At 49.0% G+C, this 20,650-nt stretch overlaps 1 protein-coding gene across 1 annotated transcript in view; it reads left to right on the top strand.

The window, feature by feature from the left end:
• The first annotated feature begins 5,824 nt into the window (after nucleotides 1-5,824).
• The window catches only part of Loxl2 (lysyl oxidase like 2), a 61,392-nt gene continuing 46,566 nt past the window's right edge, over nucleotides 5,825-20,650 (top strand). Inside the window, exons 1-2 of the mRNA XM_070016659.1 lie at nucleotides 5,825-5,927; nucleotides 18,903-19,323. Of these exons, the coding sequence (XP_069872760.1) occupies nucleotides 18,960-19,323 (364 nt within the window). The 5' untranslated portion in view covers nucleotides 5,825-5,927; nucleotides 18,903-18,959. The remainder of the gene's footprint in view (nucleotides 5,928-18,902; nucleotides 19,324-20,650) is intronic.

Genomic DNA, 20,650 nt, shown 5'->3' with positions numbered 1-20,650 from the left:
CTACTTAAAATAAATCAAGGGTCCACTTTGGGCTCTCCCAAAGGAGCAATGGGCTGAGGGTAGGGCGGGATTCGCAGCTGGCCCCACCGGCCTTGTGGTGCTGAGCTGGCTCTGGCCACGCAGGAACCTCATAAATACCAGCAGCTGGCATGTCCTCAGCCAACCCTGAGCCACCTGGCAAGCAGCTGGCGCACCTTCTGGACGAGTGGCAAGGCTCACTGGCCAGGATCCTGGAAGCCCGGCTCTGCCTGCCAAATGCCAGCCCATCTCTGCAGAAAAGCTCCCATTTTTGTCTGCTGTCCTTCCCACCCCTCCCCACTTCCATTCCATCCTTGAGACAAGGTGGTCAGAGCTGGCCCAACCCAAGTGTCTGGAAATGAGGTTCGAACAAGAGTTTTTTTAATCTTCCCCCCCCACACACACTAATGACTATTCTCCATGAGAATTCCATTTCCTCTCTGTAGGAGGCTTTCTGCACAGAGAGGGCGAGAAAGAACTCAGGGACAGCAAAACTATCCTGTTCGCCACATGTCTTCAGACCCTGCCACCCCATGTTCGGTGCCTATTCCAAATTGCTAGAGTCCCTCCTTGCCCACCTCACCTGGCCTGTTCTCAAAGGTTCCATGACTTCTCCTGAACAAGGGCCACACATCCCCTTACCCAGACGGCTATCACTGGCCCCTTCTCCCGGCCTGTTCACCCCCTGTCTTCCTCTCAGCCCCTCCTTACCACCTCCAGCCCCTCAGATCTCTTCTCACTGCCATAGTGCCAGGCAGTTTGCCCTGAATTTTTTTTTTTTTTTTTGGTTGTAGGGCTTGAACTCTGGGCCTGGGCACTGTCCCTCAGTTCTTCAGCTCAAGGCTAGTGCTCTACCACTTGAGCCATGGCACTACTTCTGGTTTTCTGAGTGGTTTAGTGGAGATAAGAGTCTCATACTGCTTTTTTTAATTTAATCTATTTCATATTTAATATCTTTTTGATTGATTGTCTCTCCCAAATCAAAATGTGAGCCTCTTGAGGACTTTGTCAAGTGATACTAGTTTCTAGTACCTTCCACCTCCTTCCCAAGGCAGAGCATTCTACATGCACCTGAGTGCATGCCTGCATGCCCGCATGAATGTACACACATGTGCACACTGGTATTCTAGGTGCCTGGTGAGAAAACTATTCAGAGGAGAAAATCTTGGCAAAAATACATATTCTGATAAAGGACTTGTGCTCTAAGTATACAGAAAATGTTTAAAACCCAACACCCAACTTGCAAATGGGAAAATGATTGGGATACTTGCCCAGAGAAGGTGGACACAAGATGCACAACAAATGTGAAAAGATGCCTCACACCCTGTTAGCAGAGAACTGAAAACTGAACAACAATAAGACAGCATTGCACACTTGGTACGCTGGCCCAAATCCAGAACACTGACCACAGCAAATGCCGGCGAGGGCGTGGAGGACCAGGAACACTCGTCTGCTGTTGGTGGGCATGCAAAGTGACACAGTCCCTTTGGAAAATAGTTTTCTGCTTTCTCATAAAACAAAAAATTCTCCTACCCATAAAGATCCAGCATTTGCACTCCTTGGTACTTACCCAAAGGAGTTGAACACCTACCATCCACACAAAGATCCATGCACAAATGGTTATAGCATCTCTGTTTATAATCACCAGGATGGAGAAGCAACCCAAAGGTCTTTCAATAAGTGAATAGATAAAGCAGGACACACCACACAGTAGAATGTTAGTCAATAATAAAATATGGGTTACAAAGCTGCATTTTTCTAAGAGAAAGAACCCAGCCTGCAAAGACTACATGTTTATGATTCCAGCAAAGTGACATTCTTCAGAAGGTAAAACCAGACCACAAAAAGGTCAGAGTTTGCCACAGTTTAGGTTGGAGAAAGGATCAATAGATGGAACTCAAGGGAAATTTATTCTATTTTATACTTTATTCTATTTTATACTTTTTATTCTGTATACTCTATATTTTAATCTATTCTGTATAAGAAGTAACGATGGATACATTATACATTCATCCAAACCCATAGCACACAATGGACAAATTATAAACCAGAGTGTAAATTACAGACTGTACTTTAAAATAATGTATCAATATTGCTTCATCAGTTGTAACCAATATACTTCCCTAATGCCAGATGTTAATAAGAGTAAATTACTGTATAAAGGGCATTTGTAAGAGCTTTGTACCTTCTGCTCAAGTTTTCTTTTAACCTAAACTTCTCTTTAAACAATTGAGTCATAGCTAGAAAACAAGTTGTCCATTTGAGGTGATTATGTGTCTAATAAGTAACTAATTACAAGTAAATGAGTATAAAACCAGCTGCACTTGCTGTACACCAGACTCACTCTCAGAACCTCACACCTATGACTTTGTTTCAGCCTTACAAGAATTCTGAGGTGTCTCTACATTTTAAGGTGAAGAGTTTGAGGACCAGAGAGTAGCATGGCTGGCTCAGTTCCAAGGTTCAACCTTGTGTGTGTGTATAGTGACAGTATTGGTGTTTGAAAATGAGGGACAGGGTGCTGACAGGGAGCAGGAAAAGGCCAAAGGGGAGAACTTAAAAATCACAGACCATACACTCTGTGAAACTAGACTCCGTGCTGAAAGAAAACCATCTTGGATGGTAGACATCACAGCCAACCTTGAAAGCTGCATCCTGACACAACAAAGCAATTAAATAGTCCTTGAAGAATCACTCTAGCGATTCTAATGTACAATTTCTCTAGTGATTGTAAGCACCCCTCAGAGGGTGCAGAGTGCATCAAGAAAAGCCCATGAACTGCAAATATCCCTTAAGAAGCCCATGCTCCCTCTTGAATGTATACCTCTTCTTTTAATACAACTCTCTCCCAGTTCCTTCTTTTGTCTGGCCTTGGATTTCTTTCTCTGATGGTGACACACACTGGAATCTGTAGGTGGAGATCGCTGTCTGGTCTCTTGGGGACCTTCCCAGCCTTCCCAGGACCTACCCAGGTTGCTCCAATTGTACTGACGCCCGTTCAGCTTCAAGATGGCAGACGTACTGGGTGACATCGGACAGAATTGGACTTTAACCGCGCTCCGACCCCAGAAGTTATTGCAAGGCAAAGTAGCCAGTCCAAGCTGAGGACGGCAGGACAAGAAGGACGGCTAGTCATGGGACCTAAAGCCACAGAGGGCTTTTCCTTCCGGCTCCTCATTCTCTTCCTTGTCTGCTGTGAACATCATCTTTGTGTTAACTTTTTGTCACTGTAAGGAAATACAACAACTTAAAGGAAGATGAGGTCTCCAAAGTACCGGTCCACAGTCGTTGGCCACATTGATTCTGGGCCATTGATGAGCCGAACAATTTGGTAGTGATTTTTCACCTCCTGGCAGACAAGAGCAAAGTGCAACCCTCAAAATACAGTCCTCAAGGGCATTACTCCCCCAGTGATGTACTATAGCTAAATCCACTTTATCAGATTTTCTAGAACCTTCTACAAACAATGCCATCAACTGGGACCCAAGCTTTCAATACAAAGGGGAGACAGTTCATATCCAACACCTAACATCCTTGCCTCGCTTTCTTCATTTGAGAAGACTGTGAGAGTCTGGACCTCTTCTAAATAAACACTTCCATACCATTACACAAGGCATTAAGGATGATTAAACTCTGTCTAAAGGCCAAAGTCCTGGTACATGCTTGTAATCTGGTAATCATGGGAGGAAGGTGCAGGAAGATTAGAGTTCAAGGCCAACTTCTACAGAGTGAGACTTACTATTAAAAAAAGATGGGGAGATGTAACAAGTGGTTTTCTTATCTGAGTGAAATGTGAATGTATACTTCACCCAGAAATTTTAATGTAAAGTGTTACATTTCCCAGAGAAAAGGTGGCTATGTCCTAACCACAGGACTACAATGGGCTACAATGGGGCTTGTCCCACAGATTTGGATTCCTCTTGGTCTGGCTTTGGTCTCCTTGCTGCTCCTAAACTCTCTGAGGATCCATCCTCCAGGGGATAAAGTTCTTTGAGCTGCAGGCTCCATGTCTTCTGTCAATCTCATGCTTTTATCAGACTTTCTGTAAAGTTTCCTATTCCCCTAAAACACTGCTGGTGTGAGGAAGGCTCGCTGCTATGAGGGTCAGTGACCACTAGGGGGAGAGGCCTCCTAGCAGGGCGCTGTCCTCAACCCGGAAGCCTGCTCTGTAAAAGGAGCCCTGCATGACAGAAGGCCGTATGTAGATGAGAAACAGCAGCAGAAACAAGGCTGGTCAACACAGCATTGCTGGAATGTGTGATGTGCACATCCATAAGCGCCTTCCCAGACCAGGTGAGACAAAGCCCCTCAACCCTTTGCTAAAAATCATCTACAAGTCACCATTACCAATAGACCAGCCCCGTGTGTGGTAGAGCATTCCTAGAATCCCAGCAGCTCAAGAAGCTTAGGCAGGGGGACCAGGAGTTCAAAGGCAGCCTGGGTTCCATAGTAAGACCCTATATCAAAAGACTAAAAACAAACAAGCAAAAACCTACCCAACACAGAATAGACCCACCAGAGTATAGTTACTTAGTTGCTTGGTTTCTTTTGTATTTTAGTGAAGATCTTCAGTTGTGTTTTTGTTGTTGTTGTTGTTGTTGTTTTGTGCCAGTACTGGAGCTTGAACTCAGGTGCTGGGAGCCTTCTGTGAGCTCTTTTGCTCTAGGCTGGTGCTCTAACCACTTGAGCCACACCTCCACCTCCAGTTTTTTTTGATGGTTGATTAGACTTTCCTGCCTAGGCTGGCTTCAAACCTCTGTCCTCAGATCTTAGCCTCCATATTAGTTACGAGGACAGGCATGAGTTACCTGCACCCAGCTCAGCTGTATGTTTTTAAACAATTGTTTATCTCCATTCTTCGGGTCTATTAGTATTCTTCTTCTACTAGTATGCAGGCTCAGGCTCTCTCTACTTTAATCACGGCTTAGAGGCTTTCAAGTGCTTTCAGCTGGATGCCAATTACAAATTCTGCCTGCCTGCAGCTGGCTTCCACACTGGCAGCAGATTGAAGTACTGAGTGTAGGGTTAGCCCAGCCAATGGAATACCCAGGGGTCAAGGAGGAACTATCCCAGTATCCCATGGAGTGATGGGGAGAAGTTGGGGAGATTTGAGAGTCATACCTTCCTCTAGCTGTGAGGGGCTTGTGCAGTAAGTGTGCTGGCCCTGGGACTTGAATCCAGGACCTGGGCGCTGTCCCTGAGCTTTTGTGCGCAAGGCTGCTGGCTCTCTGCCTCTTGAGCCACAGCTCTACTTTCTGGCTTTGGATGGTTGGACTTTCCTGTCATGATCCTCACTCAGCTCTCCGCCCTCCCACCCCCCAGTAGCTAGTTTTTCAGGTGTGAGCCACGGGCGCCCGCCTGAGCCTCCCCCCACCTTTAGAGTTACAGTGTTTCGGCCCTGAGAAGTTTTCTAAAAGCAGTCCGCAGCTGAGATCGGCTGCTTCCCCACGGCGAAGCCTTGGCTCTGCTTGATAGGCCCTGCAGTCTGGCCTTAGGACCAACCCTCAGGAGCTGCTTTTTCTCCAGCTGCGGAAACCTGGGGTTGGGACGAGGGTGGGGGTGGGGGGGAAAGGGAGGTGCTGTCCCCCACTCCCCCAGGCCTCCCAGTTCAGGCCGGTTCCCCCCATACCCCCGCAGAGTCCCCGGGGGCCCAGGGGCGCCGCCTCCCCGGAGTTCTAACAAAGGCTGCTGAGGCCGGGCTTCCATGCGCGGCCGCCTTCGGGGCGGGGAAGGGGCGGGGTTTGCCGCCGGCCCAGGTTAAAAGGGAGGCGGAGCGAGCGACTGGGCGAACTCGGCGCAGCTTCCCTCGAGGCTCCGTCCCGGGGCGCAGGAGCGCAGGGGCGATCGGCGCGGAGAGGGGCCGCCGTGGGGAGCCCAGTCCCTGGCCGCCGCGGACTCCTGCCGCCCAGGTAAGAGCGCTTCCCCCGGAGGCCGCGGGGCGACCCGGTGCGTGTCCCGGCCGCCTCCCGTCCCGCGGGGCCGCCGCTGCCCGGCTCGGATTCTTGGGATTCCTGGGGCTTCCTGGGATCCCGGGCTTCGTGCTTAGGAAGCAGTGAGGACGTGAGGCGGACGGCTTCCTCCTCCGACGGGGCGCCCGGCCCGGCCCGGCCTTGATCCTGGGCTGGAAGCTGGGCGCACGGCTTCCAGGGGCGCGCGCGCCCGGAGCGCCCCGGACGCGAGACGGGGCCGCATGGGGTCGCAGGACTGGGAGATGATGTCCCCTTGGCTGTGGTTCCGGTGGTGAGACGGGGATGCGCTCGAGGTGGAGGGAGAGGGGGGACTCCTGGGGAGCAGCACCCCGTAACCCCAGAGCGCACAGCCTGCGACCGGCTTTGGTACCAGGACACTTGTCCCGCCGTTACCCGCACCGGCGAACCCACGGGTGGGTCGTGTGTGCCAGGTCCCCCCACCCCACGAGACCCCCTTGGAGTTGAATCCTACTCTAGTAGAGTGAGCCCCAGGAGCCCACAACTTTCAGGCCCCAAACCACCCCCAGTCCCAGGCAGTATCTGGGGCTCCCCTGCCGTTGCTCGTCGTTGGATCCGTGCTGGGAGAGAAACGGTCTGTCTTGACGGAGACCACAACCCAAGCAAAGCAAGCAACAACTGGAGGGGGGAGGGGGAGAGGGAGTCTGGATGGACAGACAGCTGAGCCTGGAGGGGGACGGGGCTGAGGGAGTTACTCCATGTAGTAGGAAACCACTCACGCTGAGCGCAGGAAAGATCTCCCTCCGCCAGAACATGCCTCAGATTCGTTTTATCCCCCTCACACAGAGATGTTAAAATCAGCCCAATCTTTACTTTTTCCACAAGAGGAAAATGCTTAAGGTCCTGGCTACTGGGATGGGCAGTGTGGATAGAATCCATCTCTGCTTCCTTATTCCCGAGCCTGCCTCTCCCAGGGAATCTCTCATTGATGATGTGTGTGGGCCCTGGGCTTGATCTCAGGCACTTGTTTGTGCTCTTGCTCTGCTTGCTGGCTTCCAGTTGATGTCCTATCAACCACTCCAATCCGGCGTTTTGTTGGTAGATTGGAGATGTAATCCCAAGAACATTTCTGCCCCAACCGGCTTGATCCTCAGATCTCAGCCTCCTGAGGAGCTAGGATTATAGATGTAAGCCCCTGGCACCCCATTTTATTTATGCCATCTTGTGTACTCCACTTACGTGGGATGGAAGATAAAGAATTCATCTCTCTGGTCAGTTCCTGGATGAATACCTGACTCACTGGACAGACCCTGCGTGTGTGTGCATGTATGTGTGTATGTGTGTGTGTGTGTGTGTGTGTGTGCATGTGTGTGTGTGTGTGTGTGTGTTGGTCCTGGGGCTTGAACTCAAGGCCTGGACTTTGGGACTCAAGGCTTGTACTTTATTACTGGAGCCACAGTTCTGTGGCTCTTTTCTGTTTTTGTTGTTGTTGTTAATTGGGCTGCCTGGGCTGTCTTTGAATCTTGAGCCTCAGGCCTCAGTCTCCTGAGTAAGCTAGGATTATCTCCTTTCCTGCCTTGTCTTTCCCCCTTCTCTGTCCCCAGTGTGTGGGATGACCATGACAGAATGCATGCGTCCTTTGGGACCTGCTGGCTCTCGGGGCTTTCCTCAAGTGGACCAGCGCTCAGTGCTCTTCGAGCATGCCTGCATGCATTTGCTTGTCTTCTTGGGACTTTGTGTAACTCTATCTAAGGTCACTTAGCTGTTAGTAGCAAGCCAATAGGAAACTCTGATCTGAAGACAGAGCCTGCATTTGTCCTCACCTATTACCCGCCATGTCAATGCTCCCAAGACACAGTGAGTGTGTCCCTGGGCCCCTTGCCTCACCTCTCACGATGATTTCCCAAGCCCATGCCCTCTGACCTCTGGATGACCGGCTTGGGAAGTGTTGTGTGAGGGAAACATTTTCTGTCCTCTGCACCTGACAATCAGAAAGCTCACCAATATCCTAGAAAATTCTGCACCGTTTATAGAAATTACTTTATCCTGAAAAATTTCCAAATATACACGAAAAGTCGAGCTTTACACAGAATGAATCCTCGATACTTCTCACTGGGTCTTAGCATTTACAACAATGTTTACAAGCAATGTGTTCGTCATCCTCCCCCCACCCCTCGTTGGTCGTGGGGCTTGAACCCTGGGCCTGGGTGCTGTCCTTCAGCCCTTCAGTGCAAGGCAAGTACTCTACCACCACAGCACCACGGCTGGCTTTGAACTGCAATCCTCAGATCTCAGACTCCTGAGTAGCTAGGATTACAGGCCTGAGCCACCGGTGCCCTGCTCCTTTTCCTTTTTTTATTGATGCCTGACACCGTCATGTCACATCTCTATATATTTCAGTGTGACAGCTGAAGGTAGTAAATAATTATGACACCATTATTACACCTAATAAGCAACATTTCTTTGGTCTCACTTTTTACCCAGTGTATATTCTAACGTTTTCCATCTTTCCCCTAAATGTCTTAGAGGTGGAGCTGAATCCTGTTGCATTGTACAATTTCTTTTGGTCTTATTGTTATCTGCTTCTCACCAAGTCCCACCACAGAGCGAAGGGAGCTGAGATGCGCGTTTGTTTTACAGTAAGGATCTTGAAGAGTTGAAATGTTGACTTGCCGCTGATTGACTTGGTGGCTGGTGAGTCAGCTGCTTCCTGAAGAGTCCAACTTGGCTTTGCTCCTTTCTCTGCACTTGCTATCAGAGATGCTTTTGTAACCATTTAGCACTTGACATCAGCAAACTGAAAAAGCAGCTTGTGGCTTTCATCTAAAGTGTTTCATTTTCGTTTTGGTTTTTCTTTTTTTCTTGGTACAAGCAAGGGTTTGAGCTGAGGGCACAGCACTCACGCTGCCCACTAGGCAGGCTCACTTACTACTTCAACCACTGCTCTGGTGATTTTTATGATAGGGTTAGTTATAGTACTGCTGCCCTACTGCCGTTGTTATTGTTGTTGTTATTTTTGCCATGGGCTAGCCTGGACTATGTTCCTCCAATTACACTTCCTGCTGTAGCTGGGATGATGGACAGGCACCGTGGTCTAGGTAGCTGTGATGGGGTCTGAGGAACTTTCTTGCCTTAGACCGGCCTCAATTTGCAATTCTCCCAATCTCAGCCTCCTGAGTAGCTAGAATTTTAGGCATGAGGAGACATTGTGCCCTGCACAGCCAAAAAAAAAAAAAAAAAAAAAAGATCCTATCACTTGAAATACTTTTGGTAATATGGTTAATAACAGTTAATCCCCTGTGCTTGTGGGCTCTGCATTTTCAGCTTTGACTAATCAGGGATGGAATTACTTTTTAAATCTGGAAAGTTCTAAAATTTGCCATGTACTGTGTGCTGTGGTACGTCCATGAGAATGAAGTGATGTGTCGGCATCGTATTAAGTATTGTAAGCAATCTAGGGATGATTTAAAGCGTCAGATGGCACATATGTGGGTTATGTGCCAACACTGCCATTTGTACAAGGGATTTTGGTCTTTGAGGCAGGTCCTGGCCTCAGTCCCTCATAGAGGCTCAGAAACAACTGTGTAATATTATTTGCAAATGGCAATATGTTTGCTCTTTCTTTTTTTCATTGCCAGTATTCATGCCAGACAAGCATAGACAGCTACTCTAGTTGTTACCAATGAGTTGATCAGGGTCCTTGTGTCTACTCAGATGGAAATCATTGAGTAGAGATGGGGAATTCTTCCAATATTAGTAGCCCTGAACTCTTTTTTTTTTTTTTTTTTTTTTGGTCCGGTTGTGGGGCCTGAACTCTGGGCCTAAGCACTGTCCCTCAGCTCTTCAGTTCAAGGTTAGTGCCCTACCACTTGAGCCACAGCACCACTTCCAGCTTTTTTCTTTTTGCTTATGTGGTGCTGAGGAATCGAACCCAGGGCCTCAGGCATGCAAGGCAAGCACTCTACCACTGAGCCAACTTCCCAGCCCCAGCCCTGAACTCTTGAATGCCCTCGGGCTTACAGGCCAGGCTGACAGATTCACAGGCTTATAGCCTCCTAGCTCTTGAGAACTAGATATTTAGCGCTTTAGGGCATAGACGCTGGAGACTTATGACCTGGTAACCAGGCTAGAGGCTGGGTGCTGGGTTCTAACTGCCAGCAGCCCAGCCCTGGGTGGTGATAACATCCTTGGCTCTAATAGCAGTGCGTTTACAGCAGCAGTGAGTGCTAGCGAGTGCTGCAGCTCCTAGATCTTGCGAATTTGGACCCTTGGCCTTTACAGCAGGTGGTGTGGCAGCTCCCAGGAACACTTGCAGAGACCAAGGACTGCAGTCTTCCCGCTCCTGCCTTCTGCACCTGGGCACTTAACCTGTTCTCACCTGCTGTATCCCTCCACCACACTTCAGATTCTGGAACTCTTCAGCCACTGTGAGGTTGACGGCCGCTGCCGCTGTACTGCTGCTGCCCCACTGCCACTGTTGCGTCTGAATGTAGCCACATGAGCTCACTAGACTTGGCATTACAAGGAAAGCTATTTGGGAGAAGCGTTTTGTTGGGCCTAATGCTGAACGCTCATAGACATCACAGGAGGATATCTCTTGCCTGCTTGGCAAAGTGAGCGAAACAGCCTGGTTATATAGCCAGGAGGACAGGTGTGGCATGGTCATGGCATGCAAATAGAGGATTGTATTTGCACCAACCACAGCATGGCTCCCAGTTTCACCAGTTATGGGCTCTGTGTAGGGACCAATCACAGGCCGCCTGGCATGAGGGCTAACAACTAGTCCCACCTTGCACCAGTCACTAGCTCCTAGCACTCCTAAAGAGTGCTCCCTCTCCCATATTACATGAGAATCACTGAAAGCGCGTTGCAGCCTCCCTTCCCTGGAGTGCTGTCTTCCAAGGCTGGAACATGTGTGAAGCATCGTGACTGGAGCAAGGCCTCCTGGAGCAGGATTCATGGCTTCCATTGCAATGGTCCCTACCGCTGGTGTGCTTTCAGAGTAACAGAAAGTGTCCCAGAGGGCTGGGGTGTTGCCATCGGAAAAGGGGCTGCTTGAATGGCAGCCTTTGGGGAAGGCTGATAGTAAAGACTCAGAGCTCAACAAAGCTAACATTCTCAGCAGCTCGAAACAGTGCCTAACAGCACTTAACAACACTTAGCCTCAGCTCCAGTGCCCTAGGGAGACAGGTCTCACTCTGTATGCCCCAGACAACAATTCTCCCTGCCACCCTTCGTGTGGCCAGGATAATGTTAGCCTTATCTTCTGCAAATACAGTGACATTTCCCTACAAAGTGTACACCTCGTGAGAAGGTAACATGCCAACCATTCGTGAACAATTTCATGTGTAGTTTCTTTATAGTGTCTTTATACATGGATCCATGAGTCTTTTCCACTCCTACCCTTGTCCTGATACACCATTGGTGGACATGGCTTTTCGGAGGGCAGGATTCAAAGGTAGTCTTCCAGATACTTTTCTAAAACATTTTGAACTAAATATAAGCATAAAGTTGAATAACATACACTTTTTGCTCCTTTTTTTGGTAGCATAGACTACTATTAAATTCCTTCCTTCCCTCTCGTCCTCCCTCCCTCCTTCTGAACTCTCTCCCATCCCTCCCTTTCCCTCCCCTCCCCTCCCCTCCCCTCCCCTTCCCTTCCCTCCCCTTCCCTTCCCTCCCCTCCCCTCCCCTTCCCTCCCCTCCCCTTCCCTCCCCTTCCCTTCCCTCCCCTCCCCTCCCCTTCCCTCCCCTCCCCTTCCCTCCCCTCCCCTCCCCTCCCCTCCCCTCCCCTCCCCTCCCCTCCCCTCCCCTCCCCTCCCCTCCCCTCCCCTTCCCTTCCCTTCCCTTCCTGCATTTTGCTGGTTAGTTGGAGATGGAATCTTGAAGATGTTTTCTGTGAGGTTGGCTTTGAGCTTTGATCTTCTAGGTCTCCTTTTATAGCTAGATTGCAGATAGGAGTCACCAGCATCTGGCTTAGATTTTTTTGTGTGCTAGCTCTGGGGCTTGAACTCAGGACCTAGTTGTTGTCCCTGAGCTTCTTTTGCTCAAGGCTAGTGCTCTACCACAGTGCCACTTCTGTTTTTGTTCTTAAGTAGTTTACTGGAAATAAGAGTCTCATGGACTTTCCTGTCCAGGCTGGCTTTGAACCGCCATTCCGAGATCTCAACCTCCTGAGTAGCTAGGATTACAAGTGTGAGCCACTGGTGCCTGGCTAGGATTTTTTAAATGCAGCTATGTGAGTCCATGCTTAAGCCCAGAGGAAGTGCTCACAAGGAGCTTGAATGGTATTCTAGACTAGGAAATGGCACATGCAATAGGAGGTGCAACCAAATGCACACCAGCCGGTTGGTGGGTCGGTGAGGAGGTGTGGTTAAAGCTCAGCGTCGCAGGCTGACGTTGGTCCTTGTTATGCTGAAGAGAGCAGAGCCCTCCTATCGCTGGCAGCATGAGCCATGCCATGTCTGCAAACGCGGTGAATACTAGCATGAGTCTGAGAACAAGACCCCGAAGAGACTTAGCACCAATGCTGATCAACACAAAGGTCCTGAGAAAGCCCATCCCCTCAGTAAAGAAGAAGCACTTTCAGGTGAATTCAAGCAAGGCACAAAGCATGATGAAAAGAAAAAACAAAACAAAACAAGAGTTTATTCAGGTGAAAGTGTGGAACGCTGCAAGGTGGCAGGCTCCAGCAAGGCGCCAGAGCCCTGACACCGAGTTTGGCTGGGGTTTTATTCCTGGAAGGGTAAGGGTCGGGCTACCTGCCTCTGGCAAGAATTCTGGTATGCAGGCTGACTGATGTGCATCTGCGCATGCCCACTTCGCTGTGGCCACTTGTGCACCGACTTGTTATAGACATGGAGCAGTCTCCATCCGAGGTCCTGGGCACTGCAGGCCAGAAGGTCACCGTAGGGTTATAGTTCCTGCCCTCTGCCTGTGTGCACTAAGTGATTGGGGTGGGGGGAGCTCTGCCATATAAACCTCTAGGTGATCAGGACTTGGCACTAGCTCATCGGGCCCCAGGAATTTTACCAGCGTCTTTCTTAGCCCTTTTAGGTGAACTTGCTACTAGAGGGTCATTTCTTTGAAGGTCAGGAAAGGCTGTCCTGTGGGCAGATCCATGTCCATTTCCCTGGAAACCCAGGGAGCTTCAGCTTGCTGTGTGCCTCACCTTTAGCCTCTGCAGGGAACGGCCTGGTCAAAACAAAAATTCCACTCAGAGCCAGAGGTGGACTGTGGGGAACCTCGATTAGTCACAACAAATTATGCCGACAAAGGCCTCTTTTGGGAGGCTGAAAAATATTCAGCTTGGTCTGGCTACCTTCTTCCCACCTCATTGTCCTCCGCACATTCCTGCGCTTGACCAGCAGTAGCTGCACTCAGGAAGAATCCTTGGCCAAAGGGACCAGGCAGGCCTGGCCAAGCCTGGTGTCAAAATGTCCATTCTCAGGTGGTCATCCATGTCCCAGACATGTCCCATTCACCCGACAAGGCTCCTGCAAAGGAATATGCTTCCTGTGGCCATGGCAGAGCCCAGGATCCTACTCCATGGTGGGCCTGAGGCCCAGCAGGAATCCCAGAATCCCAAGCAGGAAGGATCCTATGGAGCACCCCGCTCACCCCCAAGTCTGAATCAGGTAGAGATGTCAAGTAGAACGTTCTTTCTGGTGAGAGACTTCTACTGAGCTCCAGGCCCCACTGCCCTGAGCGAGGGCCCCTGGCTGTTCGGAAAGTATCTTTGCTCAGGTGACTTCTACATGGACAGAAGGCCTTGTGGTTAAAGGGGAAGAAATGATTCCCAAGAAAAGGGCTAGAGCGGCCCCAAGGAAAATCTCAGTGCTCAGGCTTTTAGGGAATGGGTTTTTATCATGTTCCTTCTCAGGCAGACCTGACACCACTGTGGGTAAGGCAGTTAACTGATGACAGCTGAGACGTTTTATTTCTTTTCTTTTTTTTTTTTTTTTTTTGGTCGGTCGTGGGGCTTGAACTCTGGGCCTGAGCGCTGTCCCTCAGCTCTTCAGCTCAAGGCTAGCACTCTACCACTTGAGCTACAGCGCCACTTCCGGTTTTCTGGTGGTTTATTGGAGATAGGAGTCTCACGGTCTCTCCTGCCCGGGCTGGCTTTGAACTGCGATCCTCAGATCTCAGCCTCCTGAGTAGCTAGGATTACAGGCGTGAGCCACCAGCGCCCGGCTTGTTTTATTTCTTTTTATGCTATTACTGAGGCTTGAACTCAGGATCTGGGTGCTGTCCCTGAGCTTTTCCCCTCAAGGCAGTAGCGCTCTACCACTTCAGCCACCGTTCCACCTCCAGCTTTTTAGTTGTTCATTGGAGTTAAGTCTCACAGCTTTTCCTTCCTGAGCTGGCTTCAGGCCTGGATCCACAGATCTCAGCCTCCTGAATAAGCAGATTACAGGCGTGAGCCACCAGCACCTGGCTCAATCTTTTTACAACAGTTTGAACAAGTAAATATGTCTTATTTTTCCCTGAAGCAGTTGTATTTTGCATAGATTGTTGCTGTTTTATAGATGAAATACTAAGACTTAGAAAACCAAAGTGCTCCTGAGGTACCTGAGCTAATCAGTGGTTGAAATGAGATTCGATCTCTGTGCCACGTGACTAGAGAAGCCCCAGTCCATGGCACTCCCATCAATGGATAGGTAGCCAGCCTTCCTGCAATTCATGGAGGAAAGATGTACCAACGGGCAGCAAGTCCTAGCTACATGGACAAATCTCTCCCACTCCATTGGGGTGTTCATTAGCTTCAGCTTGCCCCACTTCAGCAGCAACAGGCTTAAACTGTGGGACCACTGTGTCCTCAAACAGATTGAACTGAATGAAAGAATGTGGGCAACCGCCTAGTCACAAACCAGCCTGGTGAGAAAACACATTGGAGACATATTAAGCCCTTTCTGATCTGTGCTAGTCCTAGCCAGCTCCTTGGCAATCCTTTGCTTTTACCCATCTGTCAGCTACCTCTGTCCCTAGGGTGTGGACCCTGGTATTGTCCAGCACAGAAGTGCTCAGGCCTCCCTGGGAGGGGATGTTTCCGTGGAATATTCTCCTAGGTGGGCTTCTTCTTGTGAGACAAATCCCCGCCCCTTTACCCTCCTTCACACACATACAGGCCTGGGAAAAGTTCAGTCTGGCTGTGTGTGTGTGTGTGTGTGTGTGTGTGTGTGTGTGTGTGTGTGTGTGTGTGTGTGTGTGTGTGTGTGTGTGTGTGTGTGTGTGTGTGTGTGTGTGTGTGTGTGTGTGTGTGTGTGTGTGTGTGTGTGTGTGTGTGTGTGTGTACCAGATTCGATCCCATCATTCCATGTTTTGCTAGAAGGAAATCCTTCTACAGTTCACCATGTCTGACAAATTAGTTTTTTGTTTTGTGTTTTCTTTTTGGTCGGTCATAGGGCCTGAACTCTGGACCTGGATGCTGTCCCTCAACTCTTCAGCTCAAGGCTAGTGCTCTATCACTTGAGCCACAGTATCACTTCCAACTTTTTCAGCTTATCCGTGGTACTGAGGAATCGAACCCAGGGCCTCATGAATGCAAAGCAAGCACGTGTGTGTGTGTGTGTGTGTGTGTGTGTGTGTGTGTGTGTGTGTGTGTGTGTGTGTGTGTGTGTGTGTGTACCAGATTCTCTGCCTTCGTCCCCTGTGTTCTGCTGATCCAGTTGGCAGACTCTGTTGCTTGCACTCAAGGTCAAGATTCTGGAATTCCATGTCCTGGGGTGATGCAACTTCACTGGAACAGAGAATCCATCCTCTTATATCTAACCACTCTCCGGACTAAGACACAGATTTGTGTCTCTAAGGTCCTTCCTTTTCTTTTCTTTTCTTTCTCTCCTTTTCTTTCTCTCTCTCTTTCTCTCTTTCTTTCTTTCTTTCTTTCTCTTTCTCTCTTTCTTTGCCAATACAGAGACTTGAACTCAGAGCCAAGGTCTGTCCCCTTTAGCTTCACTGCTAGCTTTTTGCTGCTTAGTTGGTGGTAAGAGTCTCAGGGACTTTTCTGCTCCGGGCTCGCTTTGAACTTCAGTCTTCAGGGCTCAGCCTCCTGAATGCCTAGGATTACAGGCATGAGCCATAGGCACCCAGCTATTGATTTCTTTCGTGAAATAAAAGTCTCTGACCAAGGACGGGCAGATTAGGTTATGGAAAAGACAGAGGCATCTTCCAGATGTCCTCAGCTGGCCAGAAAGGACAACAGGAAACATTCACTCCCAGTCTACTGTGTTCAGGCATCAGAAAAGGCTGGAGACCTGGAGTGCTTCTGGTGGGAGTGGCGGGCCCAGTGTACACAGGCCACACCCAAAGCTGAGGCTTCCACTAGCCCCCTGTTATGCCTGGAAGACTTTTCCTCCTGTGGGTTTGGATAGATGCCAGTGTGGAAATAAAAATCTTACAAAAACAGCCAGGCGCTGGTGGCTCACGCCTGTAATCCTAGCTCCTCAGGAGGCTGAGATCTGAGGATCGCGGTTCAAAGCCAGCCCAGGCAGGAACATCCATGAGACCCTTATCTCCAATAAACCAGTAGAAAACCAGAAGTGGTGCTGTGGCTCAAGCGGTAGAGCACTTGCCTTGAGCTGAAGAGCACGGGGACAGTGCCCTAGCCCAGAGTTCAAGCCCCACGACGACCAAAAAAAAAAAAAATCTTACAAAAACAATAAGAACAAGTAGAAAAGGGCATGAAGACATCCCCAAAGCCAGCAATATGGGCCACAGAAATGCTCTGACTTTCTGGTAACCAGAGTCATAGTAGTTAAGATAAAATACCACTTGGTTATTTTATTTTTAGGCATTTATCTGAAGATGACTCACACTTTCAGTAACAGATATTTCCACTTTTACAATGTGTACAGCTGTGAAAGATGTAGAAAGGTGATTGTGACCAACCTGGTACTGGTGGCTCATGCCTGTAATACCAGCAACTTGGGAGACCTGAGGATTGAAGTACAAAGCCAGCTAGGATAGAAAAGTCCCTGTAACTCTTAATCTTCAATTAACTAACAAAAAGTCAGAAGCAGAACTATAGCTCAAGAAGTAGAGTACCAGCCTTGAATGAAAAGATCAACTGAGATCACCAGGGGCCTGAGTTCAAGCCCTAGTATTGGAACAAAAAAAACGTGATTTGGATAAATCATCTGACCAAATGTTGTATAATCAGAAATGATTAAAGAATGGTCAGTGGATGTATTTTCAATATTCCCTACAACAGAAAAAGCAGTTTATGAAGCAATCTGTAGAAAATGACTCCAATTTTAAAAAGTAAATGTGTACAGAGAAAAGACTGGAAGGCTATTTAATAAGCCTCCAAATGCTAAATTTGATAGTAGTTTCTCCCAAGAATATTATTACAAATTACTTCCTTCCTTTTACCAGTTTGTGATTTTTTTCTGATTTTTATTAACAACTTGGGTAGCTTTTACAATGAAGTAGAGGTAGGGATGAGGAATCATTGAGGCTATGTGTGTGTATGCGTGTGTGTGTGTGTGTGTATATGTGTGTATGTGTGTGTGTCCCCATGTGTCCATGTGTTTGTCCGTCCATCCATCCATCCATCCATCCATCATGGGGCTTGAACTCAGGTCCTGGGAGCTGTCTCTGAGCTTTGTTGCTCAAGGTTAGTGCTGTACCACCTGGAGCCACACCTTCACTTCTGGTTTTTAGGTGGCTAATTGAAGATGAGTCTCATGGACTTTTCTGTTGGGGCTGGCTTTGAACCACGATCCTCATTTGAGTCTGGTATATTACAGTCTCCCCACCCCTCAACACACACACTAGATTTTTGGCAACCTCAGCTTATGACGACGATGATGATGATGATGATGATTATTATTATTATTATTATCATTGTATTGAAGAACAAGGACTGGCAGCATCACTGAATAAGTAGAGTACCTGCTAGCAAGGACAAAAACCTGAGTTCAGACCCCCATACTGCCAAAAGAAGTTTAAGAAAAGTAATGAGTATCTTATATTTTTAAAAAAATTCCCTTTTCCATACAGTACCTGAATTACTGCATTGCTATTGGTGTGCTCTGGGGCCAAGATTATACAAAATAATGGTTATTTGGACAGGAAAAGGATAACCTATCGGTGATAAGATAAGCTAGGAGATACGCAATATCCAACTAAGTAACTAATGGCCATGCCCTTGATAGCGCCCAACACCCGGCAGGAGAGATAAAGGTACGATTCACTTACAGGTACAGAAGACAGAGCTTGGTACCTGAGACAGGAGCACACAATTTCATCATAGAATTGCTGTACAATCCCAAACAGAAATTGTTTCTTTCTAGAAATTTTCAGGTTGACCCCGTGTAACTGAAGCTGCGCATAGGAAGGCATCCCTGTTGATCAGAGGGGATGTCTTATGATGTTAGTGGTTATAAACTATCTGTTTAACTTGGCAATTTTTTATTTTTTTTATTTTTTTGTCAGTCGTGGGGCTTGAACTCTGGGCCTGGGCACTGTCCCTATGCTCTTCAGCTCAAATCGAGTGCTCTACTACTTGAGCCACAGCGCCACTTCTGATTTTCTAGTGGTTTATTGGAGATAAGAGTCTCACAGGGCTGGGAAAGTAGCTTAGTGGTAGAGCAGCTTGCCTTGCATGCCTGAGGCCCAGGGTTCAATTCCTCAGCACCACATAAGCAAAAAGAAAAAAGCCGGAAGTGGCGCTGTAGCTCAAGTGGTAAAGCGCTAGCCCTGAAGAGCTGAGGGACAGCGCCCAGGCCCAGAGTTCAGGCCCCATGACCGGACCTCCCCAAAAAAAGGAAATTGGTGGCCAAGAGGTTTGGGAACACAGAGACTCACGGGACCAGAAGGTTAGGTAGGAAGGGAGATGGACAGGAACATAGACCTAGAAGAACTTTCCATGCTAAGCCAAGGAGGGCGAGATGGCTGAGCATGTTGCCAGGGTCTGTGGCCCAAATCCTTCCCTAATGACCCTCTCCTTCCTCTCAGGACGTGCCTGCTGCTTCTCCTGCCTTGTCCCCCACCTGCTCCGGCCACAGGACAGGGATGGAGAGGCAGCTGGGCCCCCACCTCTGCGTCTGCTTGGCTGTGCTCATCCTCCTGCCCTCCCTGAGCCTAGGACAGTACGAGAGCTGGCCTTACCAGTTCCAGTACCCTGAGTACTTCCAGCAACCGGCCCCCGAGTACCACCAGCCCCAGGTGCCCTCCGACGTGGTCAAGATCCAGGTGCGCCTGGCAGGCCAGAAGAGGAAACACAACGAGGGCCGCGTGGAGGTCTACTATGAGGGCCAGTGGGGGACCGTGTGCGACGATGACTTCTCCATCCACGCCGCCCACGTCGTCTGCCGGGAGCTGGGCTACGTGGAGGCCAAGTCATGGACGGCCAGCTCCTCCTATGGCAAAGGAGAAGGTACATGGCTCTGTGTTCAAGTGCAGGTTTAGGACCAAGTGTGGTCTTGGGCAGGTTAGGCTACAAAGGAAGCTGTCATGGCTGTCGGAATACATTCCTGAGCCATGGAGGAACTGGGAGGGGAGGCCCCTGGCAGAGGTAGAGAGAGCACATCATCCTGACCTTCCAGGACCTGCCAGGGTGAAATGCTCAGGAAGCCAGGATGACTGGTGACCCCATGCAGGGGACTCTATGTTTCCAAGCCACATATCCTGGCCAAGGGCTACGCCAGCATCCCAGGGGAAGTCCTGCCTTAGGCCAGATCCCCAAGGCTGAGCATCTTCCTCCCTCTCACCAGAGCGCCCCACAGGCTGCTGTTCTACCCGTGTGGACGTCCTTGGGTTTGGTTTTGTTGTGTTGTGCCAGTACCAGGGCTTGAACTCAGGGCCTCGTATTCTTGCTTGGCCCTTTTGCTGAAGACCGGTGCTCTACCACTGAGCCATTCTTCCACTTCCAGCGTTAGGCTGATTAATTGGAGATAAGACCTTGACAGATGTGTCTTTCCTTGGCTGGCTTTGAACCCCAATCCTCAGAACTCAGCCTCTTGAGTAACTAAGATTACAGGCATGAGACAATGGTGCCAGCTCGATTTCACTGGAATTCATTGGGGGTTTTTTTGGGAGGGGTGGCGTGAGGGGAGCTTTTTTGTGGGCTAATCCTGGGGCTTGAATTCAAGGTGTGGGTGCTATCTCTGAGTTTCTTTTGCTCAAGATTAGCACTCTACTACTGGTAACTCCACTTCTGGCTTTTTGGTGGTTACTTGCAGATAAGAATCTCATGGACTTTCCTGCCTGGCCTGGCTTTGAACTGCAGTCCTCAGATGTCAGCATCCTGAGTAGCTAGGATTAGAGGTGTGAGCCACTGGTGCCTGGCTGATTCGTTATTTTAACACTAACATATTCTCAGGAACAGAGCTGCTTCAGCTTCCTCACCTTTGATTCGCTTCTTCTTTCCACCCTTGTTAGATTCAAATCAATGTATCCAAAAAGAAAGAGTTGTAAGAGCTTGGAGAAAGGCCCTGAGTTCAAGTCCCAGCAAGTTCATGCATACATGTGGGTGCACACACACACACACACAAACACATAAACACACACATATACTAGGAAAGTTCCAGAGGGAGCCATTGGATCCAAGATGGCTCCACACCCCGCTGTCCCCTATTCTTAATCTTGAACAGCCTCCATAGCCTTGATGGGCCAAGGACTTGACATTCAAGTGGAGTTTCATTTCTGATCTTTCTCTTCCAAGAGGTCTGTTAATTTGCTCACACACTCTTAGTTTGTCAGCG

This window comes from Dipodomys merriami, unplaced genomic scaffold, assembly GCF_024711535.1.
Source record: "Dipodomys merriami isolate MVZ:Mamm:240054 unplaced genomic scaffold, mDipMer1.0.p SCAF_12, whole genome shotgun sequence".
NCBI classification, from domain to species: Eukaryota; Metazoa; Chordata; class Mammalia; order Rodentia; family Heteromyidae; genus Dipodomys; species Dipodomys merriami.
This window is presented reverse-complemented; position numbering and strand designations above follow the sequence as displayed.